Here is a 21726-nt window from a genome sequence, read left to right as displayed (position 1 = left end):
AAAATTATTCCCTTTTTTTGCTCTTTTTAAACTGGATTTTGATAACATCACTTTCATCTTCACATACGTTTTCAATGGAAAAGTATTTTATTCAAATGTACATGTAAAAACTCACAATTTTATTTTTAAAAACAAAAACAAATCACAAACACTGTAGCCAACTAGTAATATTTTGTCCTTTTACCCAATGGAAGTTCATTGAGGAAACCTCCAAAGTCAACTTGCGCCAACACCTTTAAGAAAGGACTTTCCCTCAAAAGCAGACCATTCAGAAAACAAAGTTTACGCCTATACCTTCTGAGAGGCAACCAAAAAGAAGGTTTCTGAAAAAGAAACTTAACAGCGCTGGTCCTTGGTCTTAGATTTGTATCTATGCCATACAAAGAAATGAGTAAAACCTTTACAAAAATGTTTCCACATATTTCGATTTTGTATGTGTTAATAACAAAAATGAACTCAAACACATTATCTAATATGAACAGAAAGAGCAGATAAGAATCGCCACACACCTCCTACCCTAACATTCCCAAGCATGCTGCAGCACTGCAGATTTCTCCCTGTCTCCATCTGCTGACTTTCCCTAACACACCTACTAAAAAGATGGCCCTTGCATTTATTAAACTCATTACGCTTGATCCTCATGGTCAAGTTCTACTTTTAAAACTGAGTCAATACCCAAATTCCGCTCAACTCCTCCTACACTGTAGGAATACTCCTGAAATATTTAAAAACCTCCACAATCCTCTCCTCTGACTCATCTCCTTCAGGCTACAAACATTTCAGGCCTCGAATCACGTTGGATAGAAAGTCTGCTTCACTATCTTAGACTCTTCCGCATTCTCTCACACTTATTCTACCCGAGATTGGTCTCTTCACCACTGATTTATACAGTGTTTATAAATGAATGGTTAAATACACACTGTTCTAGATTTGCCTTCTTCGATTGTGCCAAGTAATGACTGAGAAGACCAGATCTGTAAGGAGCCTTTTAACCGTCTTAGATGCCACTGCTGTAAACAATGCAAGTTTTACAAGCAGCTGAAAACAAACTGCATATACTAATACAACTCAAGATGCACTGGACAGCTAAGTCTAAAGTACTTACCACTGGTCACAAAGTGCAACCACACACTCATCTGCGGATCGGGACATGACCTGTTTCTCCGGCTCCATGTACAACATGGCATCACCCTAGAAGAAAGAAAGGACAAAGGAAGCCGGGGGCAGAGAAAGGGCAGCAAGAGTTCAAACCACAGGCTTTCTCCATTTTCAAAACATATCCCTATTTTTTTTTAAAGCGTAGTCATTTAGTTAGTCTGTTTGCATGTTAAACCCCCAAATCCCTTAGAATCTCTTGATGATGTGGCTAATAGCTCAATTCCGTTTAAATAATCCACTAACATAAATATTAAGGCAGTCACGAGACAACCACACAGTATTATTGCCACACAAGCTTTCACACAACTCTAGATTAAATGAGGCATGAAAAGCGGCTGCATAAAAACTAAGCACAGGCTCAAAATGGGAATGCTTCAGCACAGTGATGGTCAAAGTGATATTTTGTGGTTTTGCTTCATGGCGTCAGCTCCCTGCTCCATACTCAATGAAAACTGCTTCGGCACCAATCTTTAGAAGACATGGGAGTGAGGCAGGGAGTACCAAGGTGGCAGAGTATGATGAACGCTTCTTTCTGAGACTCCCAGAGCCAGGAGATAATAAGCTGGAGGTGGCAGCTTAAATTGACTTCGAAGTGTCCAAATCACTAGAAAACTTACTAGTCCTCTTCTGCAGTTGGCTGGTGAAGCCTAGTATAGTGCAGAGTAGACACCTGATAGAAACACCTGGGTCCTCTCTCCAGGCCTCTTGCAGCAGCCTGCATCCCTCCCCCCTCCTACCTCACACAAGTCCAGTTGTGTAACAATAGTCCCCGCGGTATGGCAGAGGGATAATGTTCCTGCTGCAAAGAACAGGTACCATGCAGATCACAAAACTGTGAGTGAACTAGGAGTAGCGCTTCAAAACAGAAAAAGAAATGTGTCTGAGAGGGCGAAGGCGAGGGGCACTGTTGGTGAGCGGTAGCGAGGGAATTCGTGGGAAAAGAGTTCATGGGGGGCAGGGGGAGGTGGACAGCAAAAAAGACTGACGCACCAGGCGCCACCAGTGTTAGAGCCTCTGCCCTACATGGGGCCCCACGTCATGTATTTTGCAGGGGGGTGGGTGTAAGGAAATGGCTCCCTGTTGCAGTTACCCCCCACTTTTTGCCTGATACTGATGCTGACTTGACTGAGAAGTGTGCTGGGACCCTGCTAACCAGGCCCCAGCACCAGTGTTCCTTCACCTAAAATGTACCATTGTATCCACAATTGGCACACCCTGGCATTCAGATAAGTCCCTTGTAACTGGTACTTCTAGTACCAAGGGCCCTGATGCCAAGGAAGGTCTCTAAGGGCTGCAGCATGTCTTATGCCACCCTGGAGACCTCTCACTCAGCACAGACACCCTGCTTGCCAGCTTGTGTGTGCTAGTGAGAACAAAATGAGTAAGTCGACATGGCACTCCCCTCAGGGTGCCATGCCAGCCTCTCACTGCCTATGCAGTATAGGTAAGCCACCCCTCTAGCAGGCCTTACAGCCCTAAGGCAGGGTGCACTATACCATAGGTGAGGGTACCAGTGCATGAGCATGGTACCCCTACAGTGTCTAAACAAAACCTTAGACATTGTAAGTGCAGGGTAGCCATAAGAGTATATGGTCTGGGAGTCTGTCAAACACGAACTCCACAGCACCATAATGGCTACACTGAAAACTGGGAAGTTTGGTATCAAACTTCTCAGCACAATAAATGCACACTGATGCCAGTGTACATTTTATTGTAAAATACACCACAGAGGGCACCTTAGAGGTGCCCCCTGAAACTTAACCGACTATCTGTGTAGGCTGACTAGTTTTAGCAGCCTGCCACAAACCGAGACATGTTGCTGGCCCCATGGGGAGAGTGCCTTTGTCACTCTGAGGCCAGTAACAAAGCCTGCACTGGGTGGAGATGCTAACACCTCTCCCAGGCAGGAATTGTCACACCTGGCGGTGAGCCTCAAAGGCTCACCTCCTTTGTGCCAACCCAGCAGGACACTCCAGCTAGTGGAGTTGCCCGCCCCCTCCGGCCAGGCCCCACTTTTGGCGGCAAGGCCGGAGAAAATAATGAGAATAACAAGGAGGAGTCACTGGCCAGTCAGGACAGCCCCTAAGGTGTCCTGAGCTGAGGCGACTCTAACTTTTAGAAATCCTCCATCTTGCAGATGGAGGATTCCCCCAATAGGGTTAGGATTGTGACCCCCTCCCCTTGGGAGGAGGCACAAAGAGGGTGTACCCACCCTCAGGGCTAGTAGCCATTGGCTACTAACCCCCCAGACCTAAACACGCCCTTAAATTTAGTATTTAAGGGCTACCCTGAACCCTAGAAAATTAGATTCCTGCAACAAGAAGAAGGACTGCCCAGCTGAAAACCCCTGCAGCGGAAGACCAGAAGACGACAACTGCCTTGGCTCCAGAAACTCACCGGCCTGTCTCCTGCCTTCCAAAGATCCTGCTCCAGCGACGCCTTCCAAAGGGACCAGCGACCTCGACATCCTCTGAGGACTGCCCCTGCTTCGAAAAGACAAGAAACTCCCGAGGACAGCGGACCTGCTCCAAGAAAAGCTGCAACTTTGTTTCCAGCAGCTTTAAAGAACCCTGCAAGCTCCCCGCAAGAAGCGTGAGACTTGCAACACTGCACCCGGCGACCCCGACTCGGCTGGTGGAGATCCGACGCCTCAGGAGGGACCCCAGGACTACTCTGATACTGTGAGTACCAAAACCTGTCCCCCCTGAGCCCCCACAGCGCCGCCTGCAGAGGGAATCCCGAGGCTTCCCCTGACCGCGACTCTTTGAACCTAAAGTCCCGACGCCTGGGAGAGACCCTGCACCCGCAGCCCCCAGGACCTGAAGGACCGGACTTTCACTGGAGAAGTGACCCCCAGGAGTCCCTCTCCCTTGCCCAAGTGGAGGTTTCCCCGAGGAACCCCCCCCTTGCCTGCCTGCAGCGCTGAAGAGATCCCGAGATCTCTCATAGACTAACATTGCGAACCCGACGCTTGTTTCTACACTGCACCCGGCCGCCCCCGCGCCGCTGAGGGTGAAATTTCTGTGTGGACTTGTGTCCCCCCCGGTGCCCTACAAAACCCCCCTGGTCTGCCCTCCGAAGACGCGGGTACTTACCTGCAAGCAGACCGGAACCGGGGCACCCCCTTCTCTCCATTCTAGCCTATGTGTTTTGGGCACCACTTTGAACTCTGCACCTGACCGGCCCTGAGCTGCTGGTGTGGTGACTTTGGGGTTGCTCTGAACCCCCAACGGTGGGCTACCTTGGACCAAGAACTAAGCCCTGTAAGTGTCTTACTTACCTGGTAAAACTAATCAAAACTTACCTCCCCTAGGAACTGTGAAAATTGCACTGTGTCCACTTTTAAAACAGCTATTTGTCAGTAACTTGAAAAGTATACATGCAATTTTGATGATTTGAAGTTCCTAAAGTACTTACCTGCAATACCTTTCGAATGAGATATTACATGTATAATTTGAACCTGTGGTTCTTAAAATAAACTAAGAAAAGATATTTTTCTATATAAAAACCTATTGGCTGGATTTGTCTCCGAGTGTGTGTACCTCATTTATTGTCTATGTGTATGTACAACAAATGCTTAACACTACTCCTTGGATAAGCCTACTGCTCGACCACACTACCACAAAATAGAGCATTAGTATTATCTATTTTTACCACTATTTTACCTCTAAGGGGAACCCTTGGACTCTGTGCATGCTATTCCTTACTTTGAAATAGCACATACAGAGCCAACTTCCTACATTGGTGGATCAGCGGTGGGGTACAAGACTTTGCATTTGCTGGACTACTCAGCCAATACCTGATCACACGACAAATTCCAAAATTGTCATTAGAAATTGATTTTTGCAATTTGAAAAGTTTTCTAAATTCTTAAAAGACCTGCTAGGGCCTTGTGTTAGATCCTGTTTAGCATTTCTTTTAGAGTTTAAAAGTTTGTAAAAGTTTGAATTAGATTCTAGAACCAGTTTTAGTTTCTTAAAAAGTATTCCAACTTTTAGAAGCATAATGTCTAGCACAGATGTGAATGTGGTGGAACTCGACACCACACCTTACCTCCATCTTAAGATGAGGGAGCTAAGGTCACTCTGTAAAATAAAGAAAATAACAATGGGCCCCAAACCTACCAAAATACAGCTCCAGGAGCTTTTGGCAGAGTTTGAAAAGGCCAACCCCTCTGAGGGTGGCAACTCAGAGGAAGAGGATAGTGACTGGGAGGACAATTCCCCCCTACCAGTCCTATCTAGGGAGAACAGGGTCCCTCAAACCCTGACTCCAAAAATAATAGTCAGAGATGCTGGTTCCCTCACAGGAGAGACCAACACCTCTGAAATCACTGAGGATAACCCCAGTGAAGAGGACATCCAGTTAGCCAGGATGGCCAAAAGATTGGCTTTGGAAAAGCAGCTCCTAGCCATAGAAAGGGAAAGAAAAGAGATGGGCCTAGGTCCCATCAATGGTGGCAGCAACTTAAATAGGGTCAGAGATTCTCCTGACATCCTAAAAATCCCCAAAGGGATTGTAACAAAATATGAAGATGGTGATGACATCACCAAATGGTTCACAGCTTTTGAGAGGGCTTGTGTAACCAGAAAAGTGAACAGATCTCACTGGGGTGCTCTCCTTTGGGAAATGTTCACTGGAAAGTGTAGGGATAGACTCCTCACACTCTCTGGAAAAGATGCAGAATCTTATGACCTCATGAAGGGTACCCTGATTGAGGGCTTTGGATTCTCCACTGAGGAGTATAGAATTAGGTTCAGGGGGGCTCAAAAATCCTCGAGCCAGACCTGGGTTGATTTTGTAGACTACTCAGTAAAAACACTAGATGGTTGGTTAACTGGAAATGAAGTGTGTGACTATGTTGGGCTTTATAATTTGTTTATGAAAGAACACATTTTAAGTAACTGCTTCAATGAAAAGTTGCATCAGTATCTGGTAGACCTAGGTCCAATTTCTCCCCAAGAATTGGGAAAGAAGGCAGACCACTGGGTCAAGACTAGGGTAACCAAAACTTCCACTGGGGGTGACCAAAAGAAAGGGGTTACAAAAACTCCCCAGGAGAAAGTGGGTGACACTAGAAACAAAGAAAAAGAGTCCTCTGTAGGCCCCCAAAAACCAGAACAGGTGGGTGGGCCCCAAGACACAACCCAAAACAAAGGTGGGTACCAGGGTAAGAACTGGGATGCCACTAAGGCATGGTGCCACAACTGTAAACAGTCTGGGCACCACACCAAGGACACTTCTTGTCCCAAAAACAAACCCCAGAACAAAATTCCAGGGGTAACCAGTGTAGCCATGGGAGATGACTCCTCAGATGAGGAGGTCTTCATAGCCTTCAACTGGAAACAGGGCCCAACAGGTGAGTTGGAGATTCCAGAGGGAAGTAGACACTTCCACCACCTACTGGTGAATGGAATCCCAACCACTGCCCTGAGAGACACTTGTGCCAGTCACACTATTGTGCATGACAGGCTGGTGCTCTCAAACCAGTACATCCCAGGTGAGACTGCCAGGGTAAGAGTTAGCCTAGACAGGGTCACTAAGAGGCCTGTGGCTTTAGTACCCATAGAAGTGGGTGGCACTCTTAGCTGGAGAAGGGTAGTAGTCAGTACAGACCTCCCCCTTGATTGTCTCCTTGGAAATGACTACCCAGAGGTTAGTCAGAGCCCAAGAGAGGAACTGGTCCAGTGCCAGTCCTCTCCCAAGGATTCTGGAAGTCCTGCCTCTGCAGTAAATGCAAGCAGGCCCCAGAAGAAGAAGAAAAGAAAACAGAGTAGGAAGGGTGGACAACCTTTAGCCAAGGTTACAGCAAGCCAAGGAGATTCTGCTCCAGTAGGGGAGAACTCCAAAAATGGCCCTGATAAAGTCCAACCTGACCCACAAGAAGTCCTGGCTAGTCAGGCAACTGTTAAACCTGAGTGGGTGGCTCCTCAGCTAACAGAAGAAAGAGTGGAAGAAGGGTGTTTACTACAAGATGTGGTAACCCCCCACTCTAATACAGCAGACAGGCAACCTGAACCCAAAGAAGCCTGTAACTTAGCCCCTTCCCTTTTAGGTGAAGAGCTAAAGGTGTGGTTCTGGGCACTGACAGCTGTCAGTGGCCTCTGCTGGGTGTTAGCCTTTATGGCTGCACTATCCTTGGCATGGTGGTCTGACCCCATGCCAAATAACAAGTTAGGCCCCCTGACCCTGTTGGTCATGGTGGGGTTACTCCAGCTCTGGGTAACCTCTTTGGGTAAGCTAGGGGTGACCCTGGCTAAGATAAGATTAGCAGAGGTGGATACCTCTGACCTCAAAATAGAGAGAATGGGTAAAGACATAAAAAGCACAGACAAGAGGCAGTTCAGACTAGGTCCTATCACTGTGGAAGTGGGTCAGTTCCCCAGAGGGAATGACCTGAACAGGAGGATGTAAGGCAGAGTAGGCCCTGCAACAAACCAGCCATTTCCTCTACTCTTCCTCGCCTGACAGACTAGGAAGACTCTTCCAGCGTTGGCTGAGTCTCCTGGCCTGTGGGCTGGGGGGGGCTTGTGTAAGGAAATGGCTCCCTGTTGCAGTTACCCCCCACTTTTTGCCTGATACTGATGCTGACTTGACTGAGAAGTGTGCTGGGACCCTGCTAACCAGGCCCCAGCACCAGTGTTCCTTCACCTAAAATGTACCATTGTATCCACAATTGGCACACCCTGGCATTCAGATAAGTCCCTTGTAACTGGTACTTCTAGTACCAAGGGCCCTGATGCCAAGGAAGGTCTCTAAGGGCTGCAGCATGTCTTATGCCACCCTGGAGACCTCTCACTCAGCACAGACACCCTGCTTGCCAGCTTGTGTGTGCTAGTGAGAACAAAATGAGTAAGTCGACATGGCACTCCCCTCAGGGTGCCATGCCAGCCTCTCACTGCCTATGCAGTATAGGTAAGCCACCCCTCTAGCAGGCCTTACAGCCCTAAGGCAGGGTGCACTATACCATAGGTGAGGGTACCAGTGCATGAGCATGGTACCCCTACAGTGTCTAAGCAAAAACCTTAGACATTGTAAGTGCAGGGTAGCCATAAGAGTATATGGTCTGGGAGTCTGTCAAACACGAATTCCACAGCACCATAATGGCTACACTGAAAACTGGGAAGTTTGGTATCAAACTTCTCAGCACAATAAATGCACACTGATGCCAGTGTACATTTTATTGTAAAATACACCACAGAGGGCACCTTAGAGGTGCCCCCTGAAACTTAACCGACTATCTGTGTAGGCTGACTAGTTTTAGCAGCCTGCCACAAACCGAGACATGTTGCTGGCCCCATGGGGAGAGTGCCTTTGTCACTCTGAGGCCAGTAACAAAGCCTGCACTGGGTGGAGATGCTAACACCTCTCCCAGGCAGGAATTGTCACACCTGGCGGTGAGCCTCAAAGGCTCACCTCCTTTGTGCCAACCCAGCAGGACACTCCAGCTAGTGGAGTTGCCCGCCCCCTCCGGCCAGGCCCCACTTTTGGCGGCAAGGCCGGAGAAAATAATGAGAATAACAAGGAGGAGTCACTGGCCAGTCAGGACAGCCCCTAAGGTGTCCTGAGCTGAGGCGACTCTAACTTTTAGAAATCCTCCATCTTGCAGATGGAGGATTCCCCCAATAGGGTTAGGATTGTGACCCCCTCCCCTTGGGAGGAGGCACAAAGAGGGTGTACCCACCCTCAGGGCTAGTAGCCATTGGCTACTAACCCCCCAGACCTAAACACGCCCTTAAATTTAGTATTTAAGGGCTACCCTGAACCCTAGAAAATTAGATTCCTGCAACAAGAAGAAGGACTGCCCAGCTGAAAACCCCTGCAGCGGAAGACCAGAAGACGACAACTGCCTTGGCTCCAGAAACTCACCGGCCTGTCTCCTGCCTTCCAAAGATCCTGCTCCAGCGACGCCTTCCAAAGGGACCAGCGACCTCGACATCCTCTGAGGACTGCCCCTGCTTCGAAAAGACAAGAAACTCCCGAGGACAGCGGACCTGCTCCAAGAAAAGCTGCAACTTTGTTTCCAGCAGCTTTAAAGAACCCTGCAAGCTCCCCGCAAGAAGCGTGAGACTTGCAACACTGCACCCGGCGACCCCGACTCGGCTGGTGGAGATCCGACGCCTCAGGAGGGACCCCAGGACTACTCTGATACTGTGAGTACCAAAACCTGTCCCCCCTGAGCCCCCACAGCGCCGCCTGCAGAGGGAATCCCGAGGCTTCCCCTGACCGCGACTCTTTGAACCTAAAGTCCCGACGCCTGGGAGAGACCCTGCACCCGCAGCCCCCAGGACCTGAAGGACCGGACTTTCACTGGAGAAGTGACCCCCAGGAGTCCCTCTCCCTTGCCCAAGTGGAGGTTTCCCCGAGGAACCCCCCCCTTGCCTGCCTGCAGCGCTGAAGAGATCCCGAGATCTCTCATAGACTAACATTGCGAACCCGACGCTTGTTTCTACACTGCACCCGGCCGCCCCCGCGCCGCTGAGGGTGAAATTTCTGTGTGGACTTGTGTCCCCCCCGGTGCCCTACAAAACCCCCCTGGTCTGCCCTCCGAAGACGCGGGTACTTACCTGCAAGCAGACCGGAACCGGGGCACCCCCTTCTCTCCATTCTAGCCTATGTGTTTTGGGCACCACTTTGAACTCTGCACCTGACCGGCCCTGAGCTGCTGGTGTGGTGACTTTGGGGTTGCTCTGAACCCCCAACGGTGGGCTACCTTGGACCAAGAACTGAACCCTGTAAGTGTCTTACTTACCTGGTAAAACTAATCAAAACTTACCTCCCCTAGGAACTGTGAAAATTGCACTAAGTGTCCACTTTTAAAACAGCTATTTGTCAGTAACTTGAAAAGTATACATGCAATTTTGATGATTTGAAGTTCCTAAAGTACTTACCTGCAATACCTTTCGAATGAGATATTACATGTAGAATTTGAACCTGTGGTTCTTAAAATAAACTAAGAAAAGATATTTTTCTATATAAAAACCTATTGGCTGGATTTGTCTCTGAGTGTGTGTACCTCATTTATTGTCTATGTGTATGTACAACAAATGCTTAACACTACTCCTTGGATAAGCCTACTGCTCGACCACACTACCACAAAATAGAGCATTAGTATTATCTATTTTTACCACTATTTTACCTCTAAGGGGAACCCTTGGACTCTGTGCATGCTATTCCTTACTTTGAAATAGCACATACAGAGCCAACTTCCTACAGGGGGGGTCAAGTTTCGTTCCACCACTGCACAAGTCGGTAATCTGCCGGATTTACATCTGCAGTGTGTCAGGTCGCTGATTCCACACAACAGCAGAAATTAGGTGGGCATGCAGACTTCATAGGCACACTTTTACAGAGACCTCGCACTAGTTGTGCTATTAATTTCTGTACTAATATCACCCATATTGATGTGTAGCAGAAAGGAGGAACGCTGGGTGCCCTTTTGGAGTCTAACAGCTCAACACTAGAAATAGTCTTGACTATTTTAAGGTCAAACAAAAGGGAGAGAATGCAGTGTGGGCTGAAGAAAGGTTTTTGGCAGAGTTAAAAACGAGACCAAGTAATACAGAAATTGATTGAGGAGATGATGTGTTTGGCACAATCAGACATTGTGATCCGCTGACCAGCCCCCCCGACTCAGGGTCTATAAAAAGGCCTGGTGCGTAGCCAGCAGTTTGGCACTGCTCTAGTCACGGGTTAATGTTGTGGTTAGGTACAGACACAAAATCACAAGACTAACTGGTGAGTTTCTATGGTTTTGTAGGTTTAAAATATGGGCATGGGCAAGGGCGAAGAGAAGAGTGTGTGTAGGGTGGGGTGTGTGTGTAAAAAAAAAACTGAAAGTTATGCGCCAAAAGTCAAAATAAAATGCATACATCATCAATCATTTTCTTCTGGATGGGTTTCTTGACATCCTGGACTTTCTGGCCCCGATATCCTTCCACAAGCATGATCTAGGATGATAAAAAGACATTCAAATTAACAGACTAACCTTGCCTTCCATTCTTTGCCACTAAGTTAATACTGCTCTACAAACTAGCAGAAATGTTGCCAAGCACATAAAGTTACATCATGAATTGGGGCTAAAAGAGTAAACTGAATCTATAAAAGACATTCTGTATTTTTTTAAATACTGGAAGAAAGAAAACATTTTGTAACTGAAAAGAACTCTTTTCACAAAGTCAGAAAGGTACTTGGGGCAGCTATAAAGAGAAAAAACAATACATTTTTGCTGATCTTCTTTCAAGCAGTTCGGATTACATTTGCACCTTTAAACATTTATTGATTGTTTTTAGTTTCAATCTAAATTCAAAATGGACCATGATCACAGAAGCTAAATGGACAAGAAAAAGGCTTTGACTAGTTTTGCTGAAATATTTCTATGTTCAGGTTTTATGAGCATTCATTACACCCTCTACCCCATTCCACTTCCTAATTATCACTACAAGAGACACAAACAGCTGTGTATCAACTATAGTCAAAGAAGGTGTCTGGACCACACAATTACAGTACCAAATAGCTGAACAATGCTAAGGGACTGTAAGGAAATGCCTCCTTGGCATGGTTACCCCCTGACTTTTTGCCTTTGCTGATTGTAGGAAGTTGGCTCTGTATGTGCTATTTCAAAGTAAGGAATAGCATGCACAGAGTCCAAGGGTTCCCCTTAGAGGTAAAATAGTGGTAAAAATAGATAATACTAATGCTCTATTTTGTGGTAGTGTGGTCGAGCAGTAGGCTTATCCAAGGAGTAGTGTTAAGCATTTGTTGTACATACACATAGACAATAAATGAGGTACACACACTCAGAGACAAATCCAGCCAATAGGTTTTTATATAGAAAAATATCTTTTCTTAGTTTATTTTAAGAACCACAGGTTCAAATTCTACATATAATATCTCATTCGAAAGGTATTGCAGGTAAGTACTTTAGGAACTTCAAATCATCAAAATTGCATGTATACTTTTCAAGTTATTGACAAATAGCTGTTTTAAAAGTGGACACTTAGTGCAATTTTCACAGTTCCTAGGGGAGGTAAGTTTTGATTAGTTTTACCAGGTAAGTAAGACACTTACAGGGTTCAGTTCTTGGTCCAAGGTAGCCCACCGTTGGGGGTTCAGAGCAACCCCAAAGTCACCACACCAGCAGCTCAGGGCCGGTCAGGTGCAGAGTTCAAAGTGGTGCCCAAAACACATAGGCTAGAATGGAGAGAAGGGGGTGCCCCGGTTCCGGTCTGCTTGCAGGTAAGTACCCGCGTCTTCGGAGGGCAGACCAGGGGGGTTTTGTAGGGCACCGGGGGGGACACAAGTCCACACAGAAATTTCACCCTCAGCAGCGCGGGGGCGGCCGGGTGCAGTGTAGAAACAAGCGTCGGGTTTTCAATGTTAGTCTATGAGAGATCTCGGGATCTCTTCAGCGCTGCAGGCAGGCAAGGGGGGGATTCCTCGGGGAAACCTCCACTTGGGCAAGGGAGAGGGACTCCTGGGGGTCACTTCTCCAGTGAAAGTCCGGTCCTTCAGGTCCTGGGGGCTGCGGGTGCAGGGTCTCTCCCAGGCGTCGGGACTTTGGATTCAAAGAGTCGCGGTCAGGGGAAGCCTCGGGATTCCCTCTGCAGGCGGCGCTGTGGGGGCTCAGGGGGGACAGGTTTTGGTACTCACAGTATTAGAGTAGTCCTGGGGTCCCTCCTGAGGTGTTGGATCTCCACCAGCCGAGTCGGGGTCGCCGGGTGCAGTGTTGCAAGTCTCACGCTTCTTGCGGGGAGCTTGCAGGGTTCTTTCAGGACTGCTGGAAACAAAGTTGCAGCCTTTCTTGGAGCAGGTCCGCTGTCCTCGGGAGTTTCTTGTCTTTTCGAAGCAGGGGCAGTCCTCAGAGGATGTCGAGGTCGCTGGTCCCTTTGGAAGGCGTCGCTGGAGCAGGATCTTTGGAAGGCAGGAGACAGGCCGGTGAGTTTCTGGGGCCAAGGCAGTTGTCGTCTTCTGGTCTTCCTCTGCAGGGGTTTTCAGCTAGGCAGTCCTTCTTCTTGTAGTTGCAGGAATCTAATTTTCTAGGGTTCAGGGTAGCCCTTAAATACTAAATTTAAGGGCGTGTTTAGGTCTGGGGGGTTAGTAGCCAATGGCTACTAGCCCTGAGGGTGGGTACACCCTCTTTGTGCCTCCTCCCAAGGGGAGGGGGTCACAATCCTAACCCTATTGGGGGAATCCTCCATCTGCAAGATGGAGGATTTCTAAAAGTTAGAGTCACCTCAGCTCAGGACACCTTAGGGGCTGTCCTGACTGGCCAGTGACTCCTCCTTGTTATTCTCATTATTTTCTCCGGCCTTGCCGCCAAAAGTGGGGCCTGGCCGGAGGGGGCGGGCAACTCCACTAGCTGGAGTGTCCTGCTGGGTTGGCACAAAGGAGGTGAGCCTTTGAGGCTCACCGCCAGGTGTGACAATTCCTGCCTGGGAGAGGTGTTAGCATCTCCACCCAGTGCAGGCTTTGTTACTGGCCTCAGAGTGACAAAGGCACTCTCCCCATGGGGCCAGCAACATGTCTCGGTTTGTGGCAGGCTGCTAAAACTAGTCAGCCTACACAGATAGTCGGTTAAGTTTCAGGGGGCACCTCTAAGGTGCCCTCTGTGGTGTATTTTACAATAAAATGTACACTGGCATCAGTGTGCATTTATTGTGCTGAGAAGTTTGATACCAAACTTCCCAGTTTTCAGTGTAGCCATTATGGTGCTGTGGAGTTCGTGTTTGACAGACTCCCAGACCATATACTCTTATGGCTACCCTGCACTTACAATGTCTAAGGTTTTGTTTAGACACTGTAGGGGTACCATGCTCATGCACTGGTACCCTCACCTATGGTATAGTGCACCCTGCCTTAGGGCTGTAAGGCCTGCTAGAGGGGTGTCTTACCTATACTGCATAGGCAGTGAGAGGCTGGCATGGCACCCTGAAGGGAGTGCCATGTCGACTTACTCGTTTTGTCCTCACTAGCACACACAAGCTGGTAAGCAGTGTGTCTGTGCTGAGTGAGAGGTCTCCAGGGTGGCATAAGACATGCTGCAGCCCTTAGAGACCTTCCTTGGCATCAGGGCCCTTGGTACTAGAAGTACCAGTTACAAGGGACTTATCTGGATGCCAGGGTCTGCCAATTGTGGATAAAAAAGTACAGGTTAGGGAAAGAACACTGGTGCTGGGGCCTGGTTAGCAGGCCTCAGCACACTTTCAATTGTAAACATAGCATCAGCAAAGGCAAAAAGTCAGGGGGCAACCATGCCCAGGAGGCATTTCCTTACACTGATGCTATGTTTTGAATTGAAAGTGTGCTGAGGCCTGCTAACCAGGCCCCAGCACCAGTGTTCTTTCCCTAACCTGTACTTTTGATTCCACAATTGGCACACCCTGGCATCCAGGTAAGTCCCTTGTAACTGGTACCCCTGGTACCAAGGGCCCTGATGCCAGGGAAGGTCTCTAAGGGCTGCAGCATATCTTATGCCACCCTGGGGACCCCTCACTCAGCACAGACACACTGCTTACCAGCTTGTGTGTGCTGGTGAGAACAAAACGAGTAAGTCGACATGGCACTACCCTCAGGGTGCCATGCCAACCTCACACTGCCTATGCAGTATAGATCAGTCACCCCTCTAGTAGGTCTTACAGCCCTAAGGCAAGGTGCACTATACCATAGGTGAGGGCACCAGTACATGAGTACTGTGCCCCTACAGTGTCTAAGCCAAACCTTAGACATTGTAAGTGCAGGGTAGCCATAAGAGTATATGGTCTGGGAGTCTGTCAAACACGGACTCCACAGCACCATAATGGCTACACTGAAAACCGGGAAGTTTGGTATCAAACTTCTCAGCACAATAAATGCACACTGATGCCAGTGTACATTTTATTGTAAAATACACCCCAGAGGGCACGTTAGAGGTGTCCCCTGAAACCTTAACCGACTATCTGTGTAGGCTGACTAGTTCCAGCAGCCTGCCACAACCGAGACATGTTGCTGGCCCCATGGGGAGAGTGCCTTTGTCACTCTGAGGCCAGTAACAAAGCCTGCACTGGGTGGAGATGCTAACACCTCCCCCAGGCAGGAGCTGTCACACCTGGCGGTGAGCCTCAAAGGCTCACCCCTTTGTGCCAGCACCGCAGGACACTCCAGCTAGTGGAGTTGCCCGCCCCCTCCGGCCACGGCCCCCACTTTTGGCGGCAAGGCCGGAGGAAATAATGAGAATAACAAGGAGGAGTCACTGGCCAGTCAGGACAGCCCCTAAGGTGTCCTGAGCTGAAGTGACTCTAACTTTTAGAAATCCTCCATCTTGCAGATGGAGGATTCCCCAATAGGGTTAGGGATGTGACCCCCTCCCCTTGGGAGGAGGCACAAAGAGGGTGTACCCACCCTCAGGGCTAGTAGCCATTGGCTACTAACCCCCCAGACCTAAACACGCCCTTAAATTTAGTATTTAAGGGCTTCCCTGAACCTAAGAATTTAGATTCCTGAAACTACAAGAAGAAGAAGACTGCTGAGCTGAAAACCCCTGCAGAGGAAGAACAGAAGACACCAACTGCTTTGGCCCCAGTCCTACCGGCCTGTCTCCTGCCTTCCAAAGAACCCTGCTCCAGCGACGCTTTCCAAGGGACCAGCGACCTCTGAATCCTCTGAGGACTGCCCGACTTCAAGAAAGACAAGAAACTCCCGAGGACAGCGGCACTGCTCCAAAAGAACTGCAACTTTGTTTCAAGGAGCAGACTTAAAGACCCCTGCAACTCCCCGCAAGAAGCGTGAGACTTGCAACACTGCACCCGGCGACCCCGACTCGACTGGTGGAAAACCAACACCTCAGGGAGGACCCTCCGGCGACTCCGAGACCGTGAGTAACCAAAGTTGTCCCCCCTGAGCCCCCACAGCGACGCCTGCAGAGGGAATCCCGAGGCTCCCCCCGACCGCGACTGCCTGAACTCCCTTTCCCGACGGCTGGAAAAGACTCTGCACCCGCAGCCCCCAGCACCGAAAGGAACAGAACTCCTGTGCAGGAGTGACCCCCAGGAGGCCCTCTCCCTTGCCCAGGTGGTGGCTACCCCGAGGAGCCCCCCCCTTGCCTGCCTGCAACGCTGAAGGGATCCCTTGATCTCTCATTGATTTACATTGAAAACCCGACGCTTGTTTCTACACTGCACCCGGCCGCCCCAGTGCCGCTGAGGGTGTACTTTTTGTGTGAACTTGTGTCCCCCCCGGTGCCCTACAAAACCCCCCTGGTCTGCCCTCCGAAGACGCGGGTACTTACCTGCTGGCAGACCGGAACCGGGGCACCCCCTTCTCTCCATTGCAGCCTATGCGTTTTGGGCACCTCTTTGACCTCTGCACCTGACCGGCCCTGAGCTGCTGGTATGGTAACTTTGGGGTTGCTCTGAACCCCCAACGTTGGGCTACCTTGGACCCAAACCTGAGACTTGTAAGTGATTTACTTACCTGACAAAACTAACAAAAACTTACCTCCCCCAGGAACTGTGAAAATTGCACTGTGTCCACTTTTAAAACAGCTTATTGTGTTTTATGTAAAAAGTATACATGCTGGTGTAATGATTTAAAGTTCCTGAAGTACTTGCCTGCAATACCTTTCAAATGAGATATTACATGTAGAATTTGAACCTGGGGTTCTTAAAATAAACTAAGAAAATATATTTTTCTATAACAAAACCTATTGGCTGGATTTGTCTCTGAGTGTGTGTTCCTCATTTATTGCCTGTGTGTATGTACAACAAATGCTTAACACTACTCCTTGGATAAGCCTACTGCTCGACCACACTACCACAAAATAGAGCATTAGTATTATCTCTTTTTGCCACTATCTTACCTCTAAGGGGAACCCTTGGACTCTGTGCATACTATTCCTTACTTTGAAATAGTGCATACAGAGCCAACTTCCTACAGGGACCAAATGCTAAACGATGCTCAATTTTCCATAAACTGTATTTCATTTGGTTTAAAGTCCCTTTCTTCTTGTGTGAGATACTTTAAATTCATGATCGCCCACTTACAACCTAAGTTTTAAGTCAGGTCAAGTCAGTATCATCCTAATACTTAATCAGAGAGGAGACTAAGATAAAAAATGAAGGCATATATTGGTTTGTCTGGATAAAAGAACACGGATAGGGTGGGCGGCTTTAGAAGGTACTATTTCCTTGCTACACCCAAGAGCATCATGCCTCAATTATTTCCCTTTCAAATGGCCCAAGAATTAGATTTCCTTTGCAGGATAACCACTCCTACGGAATGGGGTTATTTTGGGAACTGCTCTCCCATGTGCTCTGGATGAATAATTAAATAATGAAAATGTCACTTACCCAGTGTACATCTGTTCGTGGCATTAGTCGCTGCAGATTCACATGTTTAGCACAGTCCGCTGCCTGGTGTTGGGCTCGGAGTATTACAAGTTGTTTTTCTTCGAAGAAGTCTTTTTTGGTCACGGGACCGAAGGACTCCTCCCTCTTCAGCTCCATTGCGCATGGGCGTCGACTCCATCTTAGATTGTTTTCCCCGCAGAGGGTGAGGATGGAGTTGTTTGCTTATAGTGCCCATGCAATGGAGTGAATACGAATGTACATAAAAGGTTTATAATAATTATTTACAAATGTACAAATGTTTAAGATTTAAGATTTACTTCTAAACGGCTACAGGCTTCCCGGGGAGGCGGGAGGGCACATGTGAATCTGCAGCGACTAATGCCACGAACAGATGTACACTGGGTAAGTGACATTTTCAGTTCGATGGCATATGTTGCTGCAGATACACATGTTTAGCATAGACTATAAAGCAGTTACCTCCCCTAAAAGCGGTGGTTTAGCCTGTAGGAGTTGAAGTAGTTTGGAATAATGTTCTTAGTACAGCTTGGCCCACTGTAGCTTGTTGTGCATTTAGTACGTCTACACAGTAGTGTTTAGTAAATGTATGAGGCGTAGACCAGGTTGCAGCCTTACATATTTCGCTCATAGGAATGTTTCCTAGAAAGGCCATTGTAGCACCTTTCTTTCTGGTTGAGTGTGCCTTTGGTGTAATAGGCAATTCTCTCTTGGCTTTAAGATAGCATGTTTGAATACATCTGACTATCCATCTAGCAATGCCTTGTTTAGAGATTGGATTTCCTATGTGTGGTTTTTGAAAAGCTATGAACAGTTGTTTTGTTTTCCTGATTAGCTTTGTTCTGTCAATGTAGTACATTAGTGCTCTTTTGATGTCTAATGTATGTAGTGCCCTTTCAGCCACGGAATCTGGCTGTGGGAAGAACACTGGTAATTCTACTGTTTGATTTAAATGGAATGGTGAGATGACTTTTGGTAGAAATTTTGGATTTGTTCTTAGAACTATTTTATTTTTGTGTATTTGAATAAATGGTTCTTGTATGGTAAATGCCTGTATTTCACTTACTCTTCTGAGGGATGTGATTGCAATGAGAAATGCGACTTTCCACGTTAGATATTGCATTTCACAGGAATGCATGGGTTCGAAAGGTGGACCCATGAGTCTTGTTAAGACGATGTTAAGGTTCCATGAAGGAACTGGTGGTGTTCTTGGTGGTATAATTCTTTTTAGTCCTTCCATGAATGCTTTAATAACTGGTATTCTAAATAGAGACGATGAATGAGTAGTTTGAAGGTAAGCAGATATTGCTGCGAGGTGTATTTTTATAGATGAAAAAGCGAGGTTTGCTTTTTGCAAATGTAGTAAGTATCCCACTATGTCCTTTGTAGAGGCATGCAATGGTTGGATTTGATTGGTATGGCAGTAGCAAACAAATCTTTTCCACTTAGATGCATAGCAGTGTCTAGTGGAAGCTTTTCTAGCTTGTTTTATGACCTCCATACATTCTTGTGTGAGGTCTAAGTGTCCGAATTCTAGGATTTCAGGAGCCAAATTGCTAGATTCAATGATGCTGGGTTTGGATGCCTGATCTGTTGTTTGTGTTGTGTTAACAGATCTGGTCTGTTGGGTAGTTTGACATGCGGTACTAGTGAAAAGTCTAGTAGAGTTGTGTACCAAGGTTGTCTTGCCCATGTGGGTGCTATTAGTATGAGTTTGAGTTGGTTGTGACTCAACTTGTTTACTAGATATGGAAGAAGAGGGAGAGGGGGAAAAGCGTATGCAAATATCCCTGACCAACTCATCCATAGAGCATTGCCTTGTGATTCGCGGTGTGGGTACCTGGATGCGAAGTTTTGGCATTTTGCGTTTTCTTTTGTTGCGAACAAATCTATCTGGGGTGTTCCCCAAATTTGAAAGTATTTGTTCAGAATTTGGGGGTGAATTTCCCATTCGTGGACTTGTTGGTGGTCTCGCGAAAGGTTGTCTGCTAGTTGGTTTTGGATCCCTGGAATAAATTGTGCTATTAGGCGAATGTTGTTGTGAATCGCCCACTGCCATATTTTTTGTGTTAGGAGGCACAATTGTGTTGAGTGTGTTCCTCCTTGTTTGTTTAAATAATACATTGTTGTCATGTTGTCTGTTTTGACAAGAATGTATTTGTGTGTTATTATGGGTTGAAAGGCTTTTAACGCTAGAAATACTGCTAACAGTTCTAGGTAATTGATATGAAATTTTGTTTGGTGTACATCCCATTGTCCTTGAATGCTGTGGTGATTGAGGTGTGCTCCCCACCCTGTCATGGAAGCATCTGTTGTTATAACGTATTGAGGCACTGGGTCCTGAAATGTCCGCCCTTTGTTTAAATTGTTGCTGTTCCACCATAGAAGCGAGAGGTATGTTTGGCGGTCTACCAACACCAGATCTTGAAGTTGACCCTGTGCCTGTGACCATTGTGATGCTAGGCACTGTTGTAAGGGTCGCATGTGTAGTCTTGCGTTTGGGACAATGGCTATGCATGATGACATCATGCCTAGAAGTTTTAGCACCAATTTTGCTTGTATTTTTTGGTTTGGAAACAGAGCACTTATTACTTTGTGGAATGCTTGCACTCTTTGTGGACTTGGAGTGGCAATTCCTTTTGATGTGTTGATGGTTGCCCCTAGATATTGTTGTGTCTGACACGGTTCGAGGTGTGATTTTGTATAGTTGATGGAGAAACCCAGTTTGTGAAGGGTTTGTATGACATATGTGGTGTCGTTTGTGCACTTCTTTACTGTATTGGTCTTGATTAGCCAATCGTCCAGGTAGGGAAACACGTGTATCTGTTGTCTTCTGATATGTGCTGCTACTACTGCTAGACATTTTGTGAACACTCTTGGTGCAGTTGTTATTCCGAATGGTAAGACTTTGAATTGGTAATGTATTCCTTTGAATACGAACCTTAGGTACTTTCTGTGAGAAGGGTGTATCGGTATATGAAAGTACGCATCTTTTAGGTCTAATGTGGTCATGTAATCCTGCTGTTTGAGCAGTGGAATGATGTCTTGTAGTGTGACCATGTGGAAGTGGTCTGATATGATGTAGGTATTTAGTGTCCTGAGATCTAATATTGGTCTTAATGTTTTGTCTTTTTTTGGAATCAGAAAGTACAGGGAGTAAACTCCTGTGTTTTTTTGTTGTACTGGTACTAGCTCTATTGCATCCTTTTGCAGTAGTGCTTGAACCTCTAGTCCTAAAAGTTCTAAATGTTGTGGTGACATTTTGCGTGTTTTTGGAGGGATGTTTGGTGGGAATGTGTGGAATTCTATGCAATATCCATGTTGGATTATTGCTAATACCCAATTGTCTGTTGTAATCTGTTGCCAAGATTGGTAGAATTGGCTTAGTCTTCCCCCCACTGGTGTTGAGTGAAGGGGTTGTGTGACTTGAGTCACTGTTTAGGTGGAGGTATTTTTGGAGTTTGGAATCTTCCCCTACTCCTTGGGAATTGACCCCCTCTATATCCCCTGAAACCTCCCCTTTGGAATGAACCCTGATATGGTGTGGTTCTTGTTTGTTGGCTGGTGGTGTCTGTGGGTTGGCCACGAAACCCCCCTCTAAATGGTGTTTTTCTAAAAGAGCCTCTGCTCTGCGGGGAGTAGAGTGCGCCCATGGCTTTGGCCGTGTCTGTGTCCTTTTTAAGTTTTTCAATGGCTGTGTCCACTTCAGGGCCAAAAAGTTGTTTCTCGTTGAAGGGCATATTAAGGACAGCCTGCTGGATTTCAGGTTTGAAGCCTGAAGTGCGTAGCCAAGCGTGTCTCCTTATGGTGACAGCGGTGTTGACTGTTCTTGCTGCAGTATCGGCTGCGTCCAGTGAAGAGCGGATTTGATTGTTTGAGATCGTTTGTCCCTCTTCAACTATTTGCTGCGCCCTTTTTTGGTATTCCTGGGGAAGATGGTCTACGAGAAGTTGCATCTCGTCCCAGTGTGCGCGGTCATATCTGGCCAGCAGCGCTTGTGAATTTGCGATGCGCCACTGGTTGGCTGCCTGTGATGCTACTCTTTTTCCTGCCGCATCAAATTTTCGGCTTTCTTTGTCCGGAGGTGGGGCGTCGCCAGATGTATGGGAATTTGCTCTCTTGCGAGCTGCCCCTACTACCACGGAGTCAGGTGGTAACTGCGAAGTAATAAACACTGGGTCTGTGGGTGGTGGTTTGTATTTCTTATCCACCCTTGGGGTGATGGCTC

At 47.4% G+C, this 21726-nt stretch overlaps 1 protein-coding gene across 1 annotated transcript in view; it reads right to left on the bottom strand.

Annotated features, from left to right (window-relative positions):
- Positions 1–21726, bottom strand: part of LARS1 (leucyl-tRNA synthetase 1) — a 360224-nt gene that overhangs the window by 205712 nt on the left and 132786 nt on the right. The window contains exons 15-16 of the mRNA XM_069244681.1: positions 11031–11108; positions 1106–1191 (exon numbers count right to left, since the gene is read on the bottom strand). Coding sequence (XP_069100782.1) covers positions 1106–1191; positions 11031–11108 — 164 coding nt within the window. The remainder of the gene's footprint in view (positions 1–1105; positions 1192–11030; positions 11109–21726) is intronic.

The sequence above is a fragment of the Pleurodeles waltl genome, chromosome 7, assembly GCF_031143425.1.
Source record: "Pleurodeles waltl isolate 20211129_DDA chromosome 7, aPleWal1.hap1.20221129, whole genome shotgun sequence".
Taxonomy (NCBI): domain Eukaryota; kingdom Metazoa; phylum Chordata; class Amphibia; order Caudata; family Salamandridae; genus Pleurodeles; species Pleurodeles waltl.
Note: the sequence above shows the minus strand (reverse complement) of the source record. Positions and strands in the feature narration are given on the sequence as shown.